Source organism: Crocuta crocuta, unplaced genomic scaffold, assembly GCF_008692635.1.
Source record: "Crocuta crocuta isolate KB4526 unplaced genomic scaffold, BGI_CrCroc_1.0 scaffold30, whole genome shotgun sequence".
Lineage (NCBI taxonomy): Eukaryota > Metazoa > Chordata > Mammalia > Carnivora > Hyaenidae > Crocuta > Crocuta crocuta.
The window spans coordinates 11251895-11268198 of NW_027528345.1; the positions used below are offsets into that span (position 1 = coordinate 11251895).

Here is a 16304-nt window from a genome sequence, read left to right on the forward strand (position 1 = left end):
TTTTCCTTTCATCCCCTATCCCAAACAAAATGAAAGGATTCCATAATGAAAAGGTGAAGGAAACAGGACTGTTTATTTTAATGGAGCAGGCAGGCAGATCAAACAAATTGAAAACACATAATCAACACTATATTGGGAGAAGGTAAATGGATTTTTGATGACTGACAGCAACCACATTTATCCCCTATTGTTAATAGAGAGAAAAATGTCTCCAGATAACCAGTGGTCAGCAGATGGGGATGAAAGCCCACTTGCCCGACTGATTAGGAAATCTAGAGACTTCCCCTTTGTTCCCGTAGGTAAGTACAAGCCTTGACACTGGAGAACTGTTTGTACTAACAGTAATGCCTTACCCAGTATCTTTGAGAATGGAAATGTTTTACATCATTGAGTTTTTAGGATAATTGGAGTTAAGCCTCTCTAAGCAGAAGTTAAACTTTCAGAACAGTTTCTAGTATATGGCAAATCCCCAGTAAATGTTAGCTATTTTTATTATGAAGGTTCACGTCTTATTTAACTCCTTTTCATTCGAGGTCCTTCTCAAATTACTAGTTCCCAGCCACTCAAACTGGAGTTGATTGAATGAACTTTACAGGTCTGTGATGAGGAGGATCATTAGCAGTATCAGTTTATTATAATGAAAGTCTAAGAGTTATTACTGAGATGTATCTGTCTCTTTCCATTCTAACTCCAACCTTTAAGCTCTTGTGTCTGACATTTATAGATTTTTCTGTCTCTTTTATTAATGTTGAGTGCAATCAAAACCTTCTGCTACTAGTATTCTGGGGCACCAGAAGCTAGATACCGAGTTTAAAAGAATTGTTAGTCAACTCAGAGTAAAGAAGCTCTGAATGAAAAAGCTGAGGCCTATCTGTACCCCTGAGAGCATAAACTTTGTGATGTTCATGTTCAGTGGCCCTTTTTGCTGGTTTCCGGAAATGTTTCAGATGTTGAGGTTGAGGGTTAAATAAACTCTAGATTAAAGAAGTGGTATTATGGGGCGCCTGGGTGGCTTAGTCGGTTAAGCATCCGACTTTCGCTTGGGTCATGATCTCGCGGTTCGTGGGTTCGAGCCCTGCGTCGGGCTCTGTGCTGACTGCCAGCTCAGAGCCTGGAGCCTATTTCAGAGTCTGTGTCTCCCTCTCTCTCTGACCCTCCCCTGCTCACGCTGTCTCTCTCTCTCCTAGAAATAAATAAAAATATTTTTTTAAAAAGTGGTATTATAATTAGACCTGCACCTGGAGTCTTAACCTCTTTATCCTTTCCTGACACAGACTTAATATGCTTATATTTAGAACAAATACTATATGTATGTGGACTTAAAAAAAAAAAACCAGCACGCACACGCACGCGCACACACACACACACACACACACACACAATCTAAGCACCAATAATATGTTTTAAAATCTAAGTTTTCTCTTTCTTCTTTTGGTTGCTTACGCTGATATAAGCATTATTATTGCATACTGCAGCCATGCCTCTTTCCTGGTATTCATTTGGTCTGGAAGTTATAAAAATAATTTATTTAAATGAGACATTATGTAAGTTACACTTACATAAATGATTAATTCCCTAAAACCTTCTGAATAGGTATGTCATTACGTTTCTATTATCATTGAAAATGTAGCAACCTCATAAGTGTCATTATTCACATATTAAAAAGAATCAAAATTTTACTTTATACTAATATGCTGTTTAGAAGTTTAATTTGATTTGATTAAAGCTTGATAATAGCACCCACAAGAAATGGAAGCAAATACTGTTATAGTGATTCATCTTCCTTAGCATTTTTAACTAGGAAAACAATTCAAGAACGTGATGTACCTTGAACAGATTACTGTCATGAACAGAGATTAATCACGGTGCCTACTGCAAATTAAATTATTTTTTCCAGAGACATTTAGGGTGATTAAAGCAGTAAGATAAAAGTGTTTCCAGCTAAATTCAATTATATATAAACTACAGAGACACTACATAGAAAACAGTAAAGGTTCTGACTTTAATCTCCAAAAGAAACAAAACCAATTTAACTAAGAACAGAGCCTTGATTTGATAAGGGAAGAGAATCAAGTTTTTGCTAGAAAAATAAATGATAAAATTTGAATATATATTATTGAATAGTTTGTTTAGCTATTGTTATTTTAATACCTACTATGTATTTCCTGCTGCAGGGAGTGAGCTGTACAGAAAGTTCACAAAACATTTTTATTTATCTTAAAACAATGTCCATCATTATAATCGTCTTATATTGCTTAAAATTATTTTATGATCACTGGTAAGGTCTCTGCACACATTATATATAGTGAAACTCTGTGTTGACAGAAGACTGTTTTTTTCTTCTTTCACTTAACATTTCATATGTACATTTCTGTGTATTAGTACTTCCCATGCTTATAGTTTTTTTCACAGCTATGGCAGTTTTTCCTCTGTTTGGGCCATTTGTGTTGTTCAGTTTTTCTTCATACATAGTGTAGCTATAAACATCTTTGTGTCAACTTCTTGAAGTTTCTTTTGCTTTATTTCCTTGGAGTATCAATTTCCAGGGCAGGAAGTACATGCAATCTAATACCCCTTATTATATATTTCCAGAGTTGGCTCAACTCACAGCGTTCAGCATTGTGCCTGTTTCTCAACATGCCTACCACTGTTCTATTATTACTTGTTTCTTGCTGTTTTGGTCATTTTAATTTTGATTTCATTTGCTAATCAGCCTATAAAATATACATGTCAGTGCAATTACTCTCTTACTTCCACTTATTAAATGGGCTCTGAAAGAATAAATATATCCTCATCCACCCAGAGAGGCACACATGTGCCAATATAAGTAATCAAAACTTGCTATCCTACATAAATATCAACTGCATTTCTATATATTAACAAACATATGGAAACTGAAAAACATAACCTCACTTACTGTCACTCCAAAGACCATGAAATGCTTAGATATATGCTTCACAAAGCATATATGCAATCTGTATGCTGAAAATTACGAAATGTGAATGAAAGAAATAAAAAAGGACCTAAATAAATGTAAAGACCACAGGTAGTATTGTGTTCATGGATTGGAAGACTCTCCCCAAATTGATCTACAGGTTTAATGTAATTCCTATCAAAATCTCATAAGGTTTTTTGTAGATAAGACAAGCTTATTCCAAAATTTACACGTAAAGGGGCACCTGGGTGACTTAGTCAGTTGGGCTCCAGCTCTTGATTTAGGCTCAGGTCATAATCTCTGGGTTCATGATTTGAGCCCCACGTCACTGGGATTCTCTCTCTTTTAAAAATAAATAAACTTAAAAAAATATTTTTAGGGGCACCTGGGTGGCTCAGTAGGTTAAGCATCCAACTTCGGCTCAGGTCATGATCTTATGGTTCGTGAGTTTGAGTCCGTGTCAAGCTCTGCGCTGACAGCTCAGAGCCTGGAGCCTGCTTCGGATTCTGTGTCTCCCTCTCTCTCTGCCTCTCCCCTGCTCGTGTTCTGTCTCTCTCTTTCTCTCTCTTAAAAATAAACATTAAAATTTGTTTTTAAAAACTGTTAAAAAATAGTTTTAAAAATCCAATAAAAAATAAAAATTACATGTAAAGGCAGAAGTCCTAAAATGGCTAAAACATTAAAACAAAAACAAAAACAAAGAAAAGATTAAGTGGGAGAAATCACTCTACCTGATAGGGAAACTTAGTATATAGTTACAGTAATCAAGATAGTGTGGTATTGATGTGGGGACGGATACACAGACCAACAAGATAGAAGGAAACCCCAAAAAATAGACTCATGTTATCATTATGCAAAAGTTTCCTTTATTCTTATATCAAAATGGCATTTTGTCCTTACCATTTTTTCTTAAGTCTATTTTACCTTCTTTTAGATGTTATAAATCTGCTATTTCTCCTAGTTTTTATCAGCATTTTTGTTTTGTTTTTACATTTAATTCTAACTCATGCAGAATTTTTTTGGAGGGTCTGCTGTGAGCTACAAATCCAAATTAGTTCCTCATGCCAACAAATTGTACCAATGGTATTTATTAAATAATTACTCCTTTATCTGTTATTTGGTTATTGTGATTTGTCATGAATTCTCACAGTGTTTTAAATCTCTTTCTAGAACCTTTCCAGACGAGATCGGATGCGTTCAGGGTGGTATGGCTGTAGTTTCTAGAACCTTTCCAATTCAGTTGATCAGTTTTCTTAGAGCCAATTTACACAAGATCTTGGTTGTCACAGCAGTATATTCCCATTAGCAATGGCAGGGAACACAACAGTACTTGTGTGTGCTTCTGGAGTTTCCTAGAGTCACAGTTCTTTTTGGGGTCACACACTTCTTGTGCAAATATTGATACCTTTTCATCTCTCATTACAATTTAAATATCTCATTTTTACAGAAGATCAAAATGTTCTCATTTTACTAGATTTACTTCTATTGGATGACAAGTAGAGAGGAGTAAAGGCAAACATTTGAAAGCTATGGATGCTGGGATGTTTGCTGTTGGCTCTCCCACTGGCTAACGTGACTTGCCCCCCAGAAAGTCTTTCAGCATGCACAATCTGAAATCACACCTCAGGAAAATGAGAAATTACTAGGTGTTTCTGGGAAGAGTCAAAAACTGCAAATATTGAATTCACAAATGTTAAGGGTCTATTTAAAAACCTGTGGATTGGGGCGCCTGGGTGGCTTAGTCGGTTAAGCGACCGACTTTCGCTTAGGTCATGATCTCGCGGTTCGTGGGTTCGAGCCCCGCGTCGGGCTCTGTGCTGACTGCCAGCTCAGAGCCTGGAGCCTGTTTCATTCTGTGATTCCCTCTCTCTCTGACCCTCCCCTGCTCACGCTGTCTGTCTGTCTGTCTCTCTCCTAAAAATAAATACAACATTAAAAAAAAAAAATTTAAAAACCTGTGGATCAAATCCAGCATGGTTCTTTTTAAAGTAGTCTTGGGTATCCTGCCTGTTTATCTTCCAAGTACTGATCGTTTGGACAATCTTATTCAGCTCTCTAAATCTTGGGGATTCTAGCCTTCTATTTACATAACCTCTACTTTTTTAATTCACAGGAATAGCAGGCTTTATGACTGTGGTGTCCTATGGTCTTTACAAGTTAAAGTACAGAAGAGACCAGAAAATGTCCATTCATCTTATTCACATGAGAGTTGCTGCCCAAGGATGTGTTGTAGGAGCTGTGACCCTAGGTAACCTGCTTAATTTGGATCTTGTGCTCACTGTCTTTGCGAATATTTTTATTTATTTTATTCATTCATATTGGAAAATGAAAATTGGGTCAAGAGGATATAATGGAGAAGAAATGGTAAGAAAGACCGTGAACTTCACTTGGGTGAAGATGCTTTCCCATAAGAGGCTTTAATTTCTTAGTATTTTAAGCACTGAAAGAAAAACAACCAGTAGACAAAAGGTACAAACTTCCAGTTATAAAATAAGTAAGTCCTGGGGCGCCTGGGTGGCTCAGTCAGTTAAGCACCCGACTTCGGTTCAGGTCATGATCTCACCGCTCGTGGGTTCGAGCCCCATGTCAGGCTCTGTGCTGACAACTCAGAGCCTGAAGCGTGCTTCAAATTCTGCATCTCCCTCTTTCTCTGCCCCTCCCCCACTCACACTCTATCTCTGTCTCAAAAAATGAAAAACTGTTTAAAAAATGTTTAAATAGGGGCGCCTGGGTGGCTTAGTCGGCTGGGCGTCCGACTTTCGCTTAGGTCATGATCTCGCGGTTCGTGGGTTCGAGCCCCGCGTCGGGCTCTGTGCTGACTGCCAGCTCAGAGCCTGGAGCCTGTTTCAGAGTCTGTCACTCCCTCTCTCTCTGACCCTCCCCTGCTCATGCTGTCTCTCTCTCTCTCTCCTAGAAATAAAAAAAAAAAAAAAATGTTTAAATAAGTCCTGAGAATGTCATGTATCATGGACAGCATGGTGACTATAATTGGAAAGTTGCTGAGAGTAGATCTTCAAAGTTCTCATCATAAGAAAAAAAATTTGTAACTATGCATGGTTACAGATGTTAACTAGGCTTACTGTGGTGATTATTACAACACATAGGAGCAAATCATTGTACACCTGAAACTAATATCATGTTATAGGTCAATTATAGCGCAGTTTAAAAAACGGGGGCACCTGGGTGGCTCCGTCAGCTGAGAGTCTGACCCTTGATTTCTGCTCAGGTCATGATCTCCCATTTTGTGAGCTCAAGTCCCACATCGGGCTCTGTGCTGACAGCGCAGGACCTGCTTGGTATTCTCCTTCTCCCTCTCTCCCTCTGCCCCTCAAAATAAATAAACATTTTAAAAAGGTAGAGAACTAGGTTTTGGGTTCTGTTATCTTATATTGGATAGGAGCAGTGAATAGTTTGTACCCTTTATAACCAACTAAAGCACTGGTTCTAGATTCCAGCCTTTACTGCTCACCTAAGAGCAGCAGTCATAGTTCCTGGCCTATTTGAACAGCAGATATAATTACTGATGTAGTTTAACCGGGAAGAATACATTTTTTAGAGCCCACAATCTCAACATCTGTTCTCCTTTTAGTCCCAGTCTGAGCAATAGGCAATCTATTGCTATAATTAGTCTATAAATTAGGTTATACTTAACACAGTCAAATCCAAAGAAAAGGCATAAAATTATCTGGTTAAGTCCAGTTATATCAACAGCTAAACCAGATAGTTCTAACAGGAAATCTACTTTGGGGACCTAAATTATCTTTTTTGGGGTCTACATTAATGAGAGCAAGTCACAATGTTCTTAGTTCTCTTTCACACTGTGCAGAGTAGAATCAGCCCAAGAGTTGGTCTAGGATTCTGGAATGAGCAGTGTGGGGCTTGTAATTATCTTATTACCATGAGCTGTGATATACAGGTGTTGAATAAAATACAAGAAACCTCACTACAAAGTTACAGTGCTCATTTTCATCATCTAGCAAACATTTATTGAGCACTTGCTATGTGCTGGTCTAGAGATATCGAGATAAGACTCAGTTCCTACCCTTAAATAATTTAGTCTCCTGAGGCAGAGAGACCAAGAACCGGAGAAAACAATATAAAATCACGGATACTATGACAGAGAGAGCACAGGTTGTTGCTACAGAAACACAAGCATAAAGGAGGGGCATTTAATTGAGCCGAGAGTCCTGGACTCTCAGGAGTCTCTGAGAGTTCTCCTGGACGGAGAAGCTTCTCTAAGGATTAAACCATATGAGCCAAGACTGTGGAGGAAATTAGCTAGGCAGAGAAGGAGATAAAGATTCTAGACAGAGTTAAAAACAAAGCCACAGAAGCAAGGCACATTAGTGGAACTCTATAAAGCTTGGTATAGTAAGTGAATCAATCAGCGTTTGATAAGAGGAACAGAACTCCTAACAGTAATATATAATAGGAGATCTATTAGAGGCGCCCAGAATTAAGCTACTGTGAGGCTCTCGCTTACATATCTGCAGCAGGTGCCTGAAGTGGGCAGGGCAAGCACTCAGAATGAAAAAGTAGGGGCGCCTGGGTAGCTCAGTCAGCTAAGTGTCCGACTTTGGCTCAAGTCATGATCTTGCAGTTCATGAGTTCGAGCCCCATGTTGGGCTCTGGGCTGACAGCTCAGAGCCTGGGGCCTGCTTCGGATTCTGTGTCTCCCTCTCTCTCTGCCCTTCCCCTGCTCATGCTCTGTCTCTCAAAAATAAATAAACATTAAAAAAAAAATGAAAAAGTTGATGTAAGGGCACCTGGGGGGCTCAGCCGGTTGAGAATCCGACTTTCGCTCAGGTCATGATCTCGCTGTTAGTGAGTTTGAGCCCCACACTGGGCTCACTGCTATCAACCTGTCACCACAGAACAGGCTTCTGATCCTCTGTCCCCCTGTTTCTCTCCATCCTGTTTACATTCTCCCAAAAAATAAATATTTTTTAAAAACTAAAAAAATGTAGATGTAAAATGAAAGAAACAAGAAAAATCTGGAACCTACAAGGATGAGCTGAGGATGAGGATAGACTGGAACCCTTGTGGGTTTCTCACCATCTCTAAGCCCCTACATTCGATGAGAGGAGTCACAGAGGGGAAAATGATGCCTTTTATCTTGGAGATAAACATGAACCTGGCAAAGGTGAAGGAGGAAATTCAGCAGGAGCCACAGCAATTGCTGCCTCATGCCAACAAAGTGGACCAGCAGATAAGCAAAAATGTGCTGCCTTCCAAGAATAAAAAAGCATTTAGCTGCTGCTTCACTTCTGCCTTCTAAATCTTAATGCAAAATGTCTCTTCTGCAGCAACTCAGGGAATAAATGGAAAGGAATTCTGGAAAATGTAGGTATAGTTTAGCTTAAGTTGACACAATGCCAACTCACCACTGTCCACGCCTTGTCAACCTGGCATCCATGTACACCTCTTTTAATACACTTAACTTTCAAATAAAGACAATGGCAAAATCAGCCATCTATCATATAACCAAAAACATGCTAATTCTGTCCCAAAAGAGGATATAAAAATCCCTTTATCCATCTTTGGGTGGTGTTGATTTGTCTTTGAGTAGAGTCACATTCCCCTTTGAGATCCTGTAACCTAAATCCTGAAATATAATATTAACTATTATTAACACATCTTACATTAGAAGCAGATAAATGGAAGTAGCAAATAGAAAAAAAAGGATTAATGTATACACAAATGTATTCATATCAAAATAAGGGAGAAACATTCCTAACTGTCAGACTTTGTTTCTCCAACTGGTTGGATGTTCATGGCTGGTAGTATAACTAAGTCCTTCCACTAGCCATTTCATACTCCCTTTGCCTTCAGCAAGCACCTTGGCTATTCACAGTTATGTGACTGGAATGGTGATCCACACCTTCATTCCTAAATGGTCTGGGTCATTAGCCAGCCTGCTTGTGTTGGGTATAGTTTTCCATTGTCTTTAATCACAGGACATGGGGGTACTAAAAAATGCCCAGGAGATATCATGCATTCCCCGCACACCTGCTTACCCTGCCATTATACAGTACTAACCTAATCTCCCCTTGATAGATCACATCAATTGAATGGATTAATGTGATGTCCTGTGGAATGAAGCGAAGTTCAAGGTCCTTGCAGGCCAGATTATGACATAGTCTGGAGAATTCAGGGAGCCCTGAGACTGAATAGTGAAAGTATACTCTTGGCCCAACCGGGTGAAAGCAAACTGCTTTTGATAGTTTTTATTAAAAGGTACACAGAATAAAGCAACTGACCAGATTAACAGCTGCAAATCAAATAGCAGAGACGCTTGTATCGATATGCTCTGGCAATGAAACCACACACCTGGACAGTAGCTGCAACTAGTGGGCCATCTGATTAAGTTTATAGAAATCCATTATCATTCTCCAAGGTCCATCTGTCTTCTAGCCAAAGAGGCAAACTGAACTGGTATGTATCCCCACCCTCACATCTTTAAAGTCCTTGATGATGGCATTGAACTCTATAATCCCACCTAGGAATACAGTATTGCTTTGGTTTACTCTTTTGGTAGAATGGCTTACAGTAGGCTTTCCCCACCATAATAGCCCTTACACCACAGGTCAGGGAACTGATGTGAGGATTCTGACAGTTGCTGAGCATGTCCATTCCAATTCCACATTCCAGAACTAGGGAAATAACATATGGCAGATTCAGGTACTCACCAGGCCAACTGAAAAATGGACCCATAGCAAAACTCCGCTGACCACCTGACCTCCATAAACTCCTAGCTTGACTGGTAGACCACCCTAATTCTCCAGGCATTAGTATCAATTCAGAATCAATATTTAGTAATCTCCCACAAATGTGATTATTTGCCATTCTTTATACATAGGCACCTTGGTGAATGGCCACAGATCCCGTTGGGAAAGGCTACATGGGGAATTTATAGTATTTACTTTTTAGCTGTGTAACAGTGCCTTTTCTTAAGGAGATCTGACTTCTCTGTTATTCAAGGGACTCTGGGTCTGTGAAGTGACTCAAATCTGGGAATTGGCTGGGGGGGGGGGGGCATGGCTGTCTACTGTGATGATTCAAGTTAAACTTTTATTCACCAAACCTAGAGCTTTTCTGCTTAAATGCTATCCACCACTTTCAACTCTAGGGACACCATAATCAATCAGACAATGCCAAAGGTCTTTGTGGCTTAGACTATTCTGATTACTGCTTAGTCTTTGCTGCCTATTACAGTCATCATGCTTTCCTTGTCTTTGTCAATTAAATGGTGCCACTGGACCCCTGCTTCTCAGGGTCCCACCATCCCCACTGAATTTGGGAAGCCTAGCAGTTCCCACTGTCATTTCTGGCTTACAGAAGATAGCTGCCACAGGACTCCCCGTGGATGCCAGGACTCCCTTCACAGATGTATTTCTCACAGCCTTGGTGAAGGGAGTGGATATATTTAGGGGGTGAGTGAGCAGGATAAATCTATGTTAACATTCCAATCTCCCTAAGCCTTTGGATACCTTCCCGAATGTCAGGGTTTCTTATTCTCGGCACGACTGACATTTTGGACTGACTGCTCTTTGTTGTGGAGGGGGGTCTTGGGCATTACAGGATGTTTAGCGGCATCTGTGGCCCCTACCCTGTAGATGCAAATAGCACCTACCCACCCTTAGAGCGACAACCAAAAATAGCCCCAGAAATGGCCACATTTCCCTGGGGAATAAAACTGCCCCAGTAAAGAAGATTGACTGTCAGTACACAATCACTGCTGTACCTTGGAAGTATACCAAGAAAGCTCTGGCATTGCAACTTCATTTAGTGGGGATTACCTTTCAGTCCAAGTTTCAGTCATTCTCAGAAAGGAGCAGACTGGGGTCTCAGGGATTTAAGGACTCTGTTTCACTGAAATCTGCCCGTGTGTCCCTATCCTAATTTTCAGGGTCCTACTCTTTCCAAAGCAATGCCCTAACAAAGAGGCTTTGACAAAGAGGCTTTGTGAGGGCGGGAACTTTATTATTGTAGTGATTAGCCACTCACAGGATTAGTTCCTGTGTATGTTTTTAAAAAATATCAGCCTCGCAGCTACAGGAGCTGAGTTTCTTTCTGGGAAGTCATAAAGCTTTCAGGTCCCTCATAGGGCTTTAACCAAGGAGTTAAAGGCCCATCATTTTGTTTTCCCAAGTTCTCCAGCACACTTAGAAGAAACCAACCTAATTATACTTCTCTTTTCCACTAAATGTTCTATGACAGTAAGTACTGATCACCCAAAGCCTTGTTTTCTCTAGGCACCTGATTATGAGTATCCATAGGCAACAATCTTTACAAAAATGTTTTGCTAGCATGCCCAGGGCTGCTAGCATTGTCTTTACTACTGGAAAAAAAAAAAAAAGGCCATTAATATCTTTAAATCTCATCACACCAGAGAACCAATTCGAGATGACCCAGAACCAATTCAGAGAACCTACACTCATGGTTATGTTCCTCTGGAAGCTTCTGCTACCAAAATGTCTATCAGTCAGGGTTCAACCAGAGAAGTAAAACTACTAGTAGTGATATAATAAACAGGGAGTTATTATAGAAACATGACCTTAACTTTGGGAGCTGGTTAAACAGTCCATGTTAGGCTGTTGCTTATGTTTCTAATACTGGAGCCTAAATTTATCAAGGCAGCAGTTGGGAAGCAAAAGTAAGCCGGAATCTGCAAGGAAGAGCTGGAACCCACAAAGAATTAGAAACCGGAGTCAGTCTCTTACTGACTCCAACTTCCATCATGGCGTGACCTGTAGGAGGAGCTGGCGCCCTCAATCATGGAGCTAATCCACTGGCCTCGGAGCCACAGAAGCTAGAGGAAGGGATCCAGAAGGAGCTGAAGGAGCTGTTGGTCTGACTGCTGCCCCAGACGGCAAGGTGAGCCAGCAGACAAGCAACATGCACAAGCTATAACAGCGCCTGGTGACCCCGCATGAGCATTCCAAGCGTGAAAAGAACAGAGGAGCTACCGCTTCAACTTTCACCTTCAAATCTCAAGCAAAATGTCTCTTATGAGCCAAGCTAACTCAGAAAAAATGCAGGGATGGGAATTCTGGAAAAAATAGTTACAGCTTAGCTAAACTGATAGAAAACAAATCCCCAACAGATTTATATGGTTGCGAGCTGAGAAGTTAGCAAGATGAAGTCAGCCAGTGAAAGACTTAAACAAGGGAGTGACATAGTCAGAATGGCAGCTGAGAAAGATGCCTGCCTTACAGAAGCTCAAAAACAGGCAACATGAAACTGTTTAAACAGATGGTCACACTATAAAGACAAGGAAAAAACCTATTATCATAAAAGTCAGGACGGTGGTGATCTATGGAAAAGAGAGCCAGATAGAATCAGGCTTCTAGGATGCTTGCTATATGTCTTGACCCCCAACTATAGGTATGTCAGTCTACAACTGTTTGTTAATCTAGCTGTTTAAACTGTGTCTACTGTTTTCCACGCATGTTATATTCACCATGAAAAAAAATGTTAAAAGGGAAAAGAACATGATGAGAGATGATTGGCAAAGGAGGGGAGAAAATAAAGACAGAGAGGCCGACGAGATGATGAACTGGGTCTGAATTAAAGCAGTAACGGCGAAAACGGGAGGAGATGGATTCTAGGAACATTGAGGACTCAGCAACTAAGCGAGTGAGAAAAGTAAGGGAGGCAGAGTGCAGGATGATTCCTAGGTTTCTGGTTTAGGCAATCAGATACAAGATGTACCTTTCACTAAGGTCAGGAATGAAGCAGAACAGGGTTGGTAGGAGAGCAAGCACATACTGGACAAAACAATAATAGCTAATAGTTAATGAATGTTTATGATGTGCAACCCACTCTAACTGCTTTACATATCACTACCTCATTTAACTTTTTTGTAAGTAAACTTTATTATTATTTTTTATTTTCATTCCAGTATAGCTAGCATACAGTGTTATGTTAGTTTCAGATGTACACTATAGTGATTTAATCCTAATAAATACCTCTTTACACCACCTGGTGTACTGTAATACAATTCAATACCGATACCAACCACTACAGCTCACCTTAGATGCTGCAGGTTTAAGGACATGGTCCCTGAAGGGACGGCTGTTACTTCAGACTCCAGCCATTGGGGGTTCCTAGGTCACCTGCACTTCTGACCAACTAGCTACAAATCAGGGGTTCCCAAGACTCCTTCAGGTTTGATATTTCACTAGGACAACTTGCAAACTCAGGAAATCTCTACACTTACAATTATAGTTTTATTATAAATTATACAGATCAGAACCAGCTGGATTGAGACACATAGGGTAAGGTCTGGGAGGGCCCCAAACTCAAAGCTTCTGTATCCCTCTTCCTGTGGAATCAGGGCATGCCACCCTTCCAGCACATCCATGTGGTTACCAACCCAGAAACTCTACTGAGCTTCAGCATCCAGAGCTTTTACTGTGGCTTCGCTAGGTAGGCATGGTTGATTGAATCACTGACCCTATCACAGAATACAATCTCCAGTCCTATTCCCCCCTGGAGGTCTAAGAACCCTCTAGTCATATGGCTATTCTTTCTGGCATGACTAGCCATATGCTGAAGTTATCTAGGAGGCCACCATGGATCACAGCATTAACATAAACTCAGGTATGATCCAAGAGGCTCATGCATAACAAAGATATTCCTATACTGGGAAATCCCAAGCATTTTAGAAGCTCCATGCCAGGAACTCTGGACAAAGACCAAAGTCTTTATTTAATAATAACCTATGAGGTAGGTACATTATAATCCCATTTATAGATAAGGAAATTGAGGTTTAGAGAGGAAAGCTTTCTTGCTCACAATCACATGGGCTCTCAACTACAGAGCCTGAACTCTTAATTCTATATTATACTGAGGTACCTATGGCAGATGTCTCTAAATTAGAGTACTCATTCCCTGGCAGATGTAGAAGGAGATCCACGGGTATGTGGGAAGAATGTATTTTTTATCTTAAAAGCCGAAAAGCTTTACTGGTATATATACTGACCAACAGCACATTTATATAAGTTTATAAATAAATGAACATTTTGAGGGGCATGCTCAAATTATTGATTTATGCACAATTTAAAAGTTTGGTAGCCACCTACCCATGTATGTGGAAATGCCATACATAGTATAACAAATATGAGTTTTACATTTAGAAGAGAGATCTTATAACTTGCTTACCAGTGAAGCAACAGGTGTGAGTGAGGTGAGAAAAGAGTTGAGATCGGAACTCCAGGGAACACCAGCATTTGAGAGGTAGGCATGAGGTAAGAATTATCTGTGCCTAATAAGCACAGGGAAAGGAGTTCTATAATTCTCTCTGCATTGGAGAATGTTATTTCCATAGATATGACAATGGTTCAAGTAAGCATATTTGTGCCTTGGACTTTATGGATCTATGATAGTTATACTATTTCGTTAGAAAATTATGCAGAACAGCTGCCTCATGTGGCTACTAGGTTCAGAAGAGAACAACTAACTTACCTCCCCTTTATTCTCTGTGCACTCTGAAGATATTAACAAGAGGTATCAGAAAGAAAGCAGAAGAAAATGGAGGATTTAGATTAGATGATCTTCTAGACAGCTGGAGCCTTGACAACTGGTTACAGGTGGGAATGGGAGGTGAGCAGACTCCTTACTTGCTTGGTATGAACATTTGCTGACATCCCCACAACTGAGCAAAACCACTCTATTCCACGTGCTATTTCCCCTGACTCCTTACCCCTTTCTGCATGGCCTTAGGACTTCATCCTGGTGAAAGACCTACATCCACCTCATCTGCCTAAACTCATAGCTAATTCATCCACTAGACTGTAAACCCCTAGAAGCACCTTTGTCTCTCTTGAGAAACTGAGCACAAGCAGACACTGAATAGGGGTTTGCTAAGTTGAGGTGTCTATTATTTCGATCTTATTATCTAGCCAAATCTCCCCAGTCTCTTTCACCAATATTTTAAAACTCAAATTTTAGGATGGCATGGTAACCTTATAAATTCAGATTTAGATTTGTACTGATCTTAGTGGGCTCTAACTTTTTTGAGCTTTTCTGGAGCCACTTATATAATCTAAGCCGAAAGTAAGATGGAAGGCACTTGTTTTTTGTTTTTGTTTTTTTAAAATAAGGGATAACAGGGCCCCTGGCTGGCTTAGTTGGTAGAGTATGTGACTCTTGATCTTGGGGATGTGAGTTCAAGCCCCATAATGGGTGTAGAGTTCACTTAAAAATAAAAAAAAAAAAGCACCCAAACTGAGGGACAGTTTTAGAAAACTACAAGCAGAATACAAGAAATTCAGTGTCTATTTCCCATAAGTACTATATTGATGTATATCTTTTTGTTTCTAGGTGTTCTCTATTCTATGTATAAGGATTACATTAGACCTCGATTCTTCAATGTGTCCAAAAAATGAAGCTACATACAAGAAGGCTTCTGAAAACTATTTATTCTGAAGAATAAATTTTCAATATGTAGTAAATTATACTGCAGAAGTATGAGACAGGATTCTCATAGCCTTGTATAGCAAGTCTCAATTGTTTATGTTGATTTCCAAATCAAGAGTCATTGTCAACTCAAAAATATCCCTGTTGTCTTTCAGAACCGAGGACATGATTTTCTGACTTTTAGAATTTTTATTTTCTAGTTAGTGACAGAAAATATATTATGCCAAATGAATCTGAAAATTATAATGGCTACAGAAAAATTATCTATATCTGTATTAAATGTGAGGGTCTAGCCTGGGTGGCTGAGTGGTTTAAGTGTCCGACTTAAGCCTAGGTCATGATCTCATGGGTTTGTGGGCTGTGCTGACAGTTCAGGACCTGGAGCCTGTTTCAGATTCTGTGTGTGTCTCTCTCTGTCCCTCCTCCTCCTCTCTTTCTCTCTCTCAAAATAAATAAATAAACCTTAAAAAAATGTGATGCTCTATTCATTGCTTAATTCTCTCCAAATAGGGCAAGGTAATTAAAGCTTTCATAAGTTCCTTTTGAGAATGAGAAACAATTACATCAGAGGAGAATGGTCATGCTGTTATTTAAATTTGGTTAACCACTGTGTGCTTCACTCTTATCTAAAAACTTGACTATTTTACCACAAACATAAATGTTTAACATTTAAATATCTGTGTATTCATTTTTATACTTGAAAGCATTTCTAGGAATACAAAGATAAATTGCTAAAAAAAAAAAAATTCCTTTACCCCAGATGACAACTGTAAGGGTGAAAGGAGTTAGTCCAGCGCTGTTGCTAATCTGGTACGGCACCAGAAAACACAGAAATCAAAACAGACATTAAATGTTAACTATACCTGTGAGCTTGAAGTCCTCTATAACTGCCCTAAGGTTCTAAAAAATTAACTAGTCTGCTGAAGTCCTTACTGTTGTGACTCAG

At 39.7% G+C, this 16304-nt stretch overlaps 1 protein-coding gene across 1 annotated transcript; it reads left to right on the top strand.

The window, feature by feature from the left end:
- The first annotated feature begins 205 nt into the window (after positions 1-205).
- On the top strand, positions 206-15803 carry HIGD1C (HIG1 hypoxia inducible domain family member 1C). Its single transcript, XM_077753383.1, has 3 exons — positions 206-299; positions 5049-5183; positions 15263-15803. The coding sequence occupies exons 1-3, from the start codon at positions 206-208 to the stop codon at positions 15325-15327; spliced, it is 294 nt and encodes a 97-aa protein (XP_077609509.1). The 3' UTR covers positions 15328-15803.
- The last annotated feature ends 501 nt before the right edge of the window (positions 15804-16304 follow it).

What these genes read in the sequence shown, in the direction of transcription:
- HIGD1C (XM_077753383.1), top strand. Translation starts at nt 206, where the DNA reads ATGTCTCCAGATAACCAGTGGTCAGCAGATGGGGATGAAAGCCCACTT. An exon ending in CTTCCCCTTTGTTCCCGTAG is followed by an intron (nt 300 to 5,048) that starts GTAAGTACAAGC and finishes TTTAATTCACAG; the next exon opens with GAATAGCAGGCTTTATGACT. An exon ending in TGTAGGAGCTGTGACCCTAG is followed by an intron (nt 5,184 to 15,262) that starts GTAACCTGCTTA and finishes TTTTGTTTCTAG; the next exon opens with GTGTTCTCTATTCTATGTAT.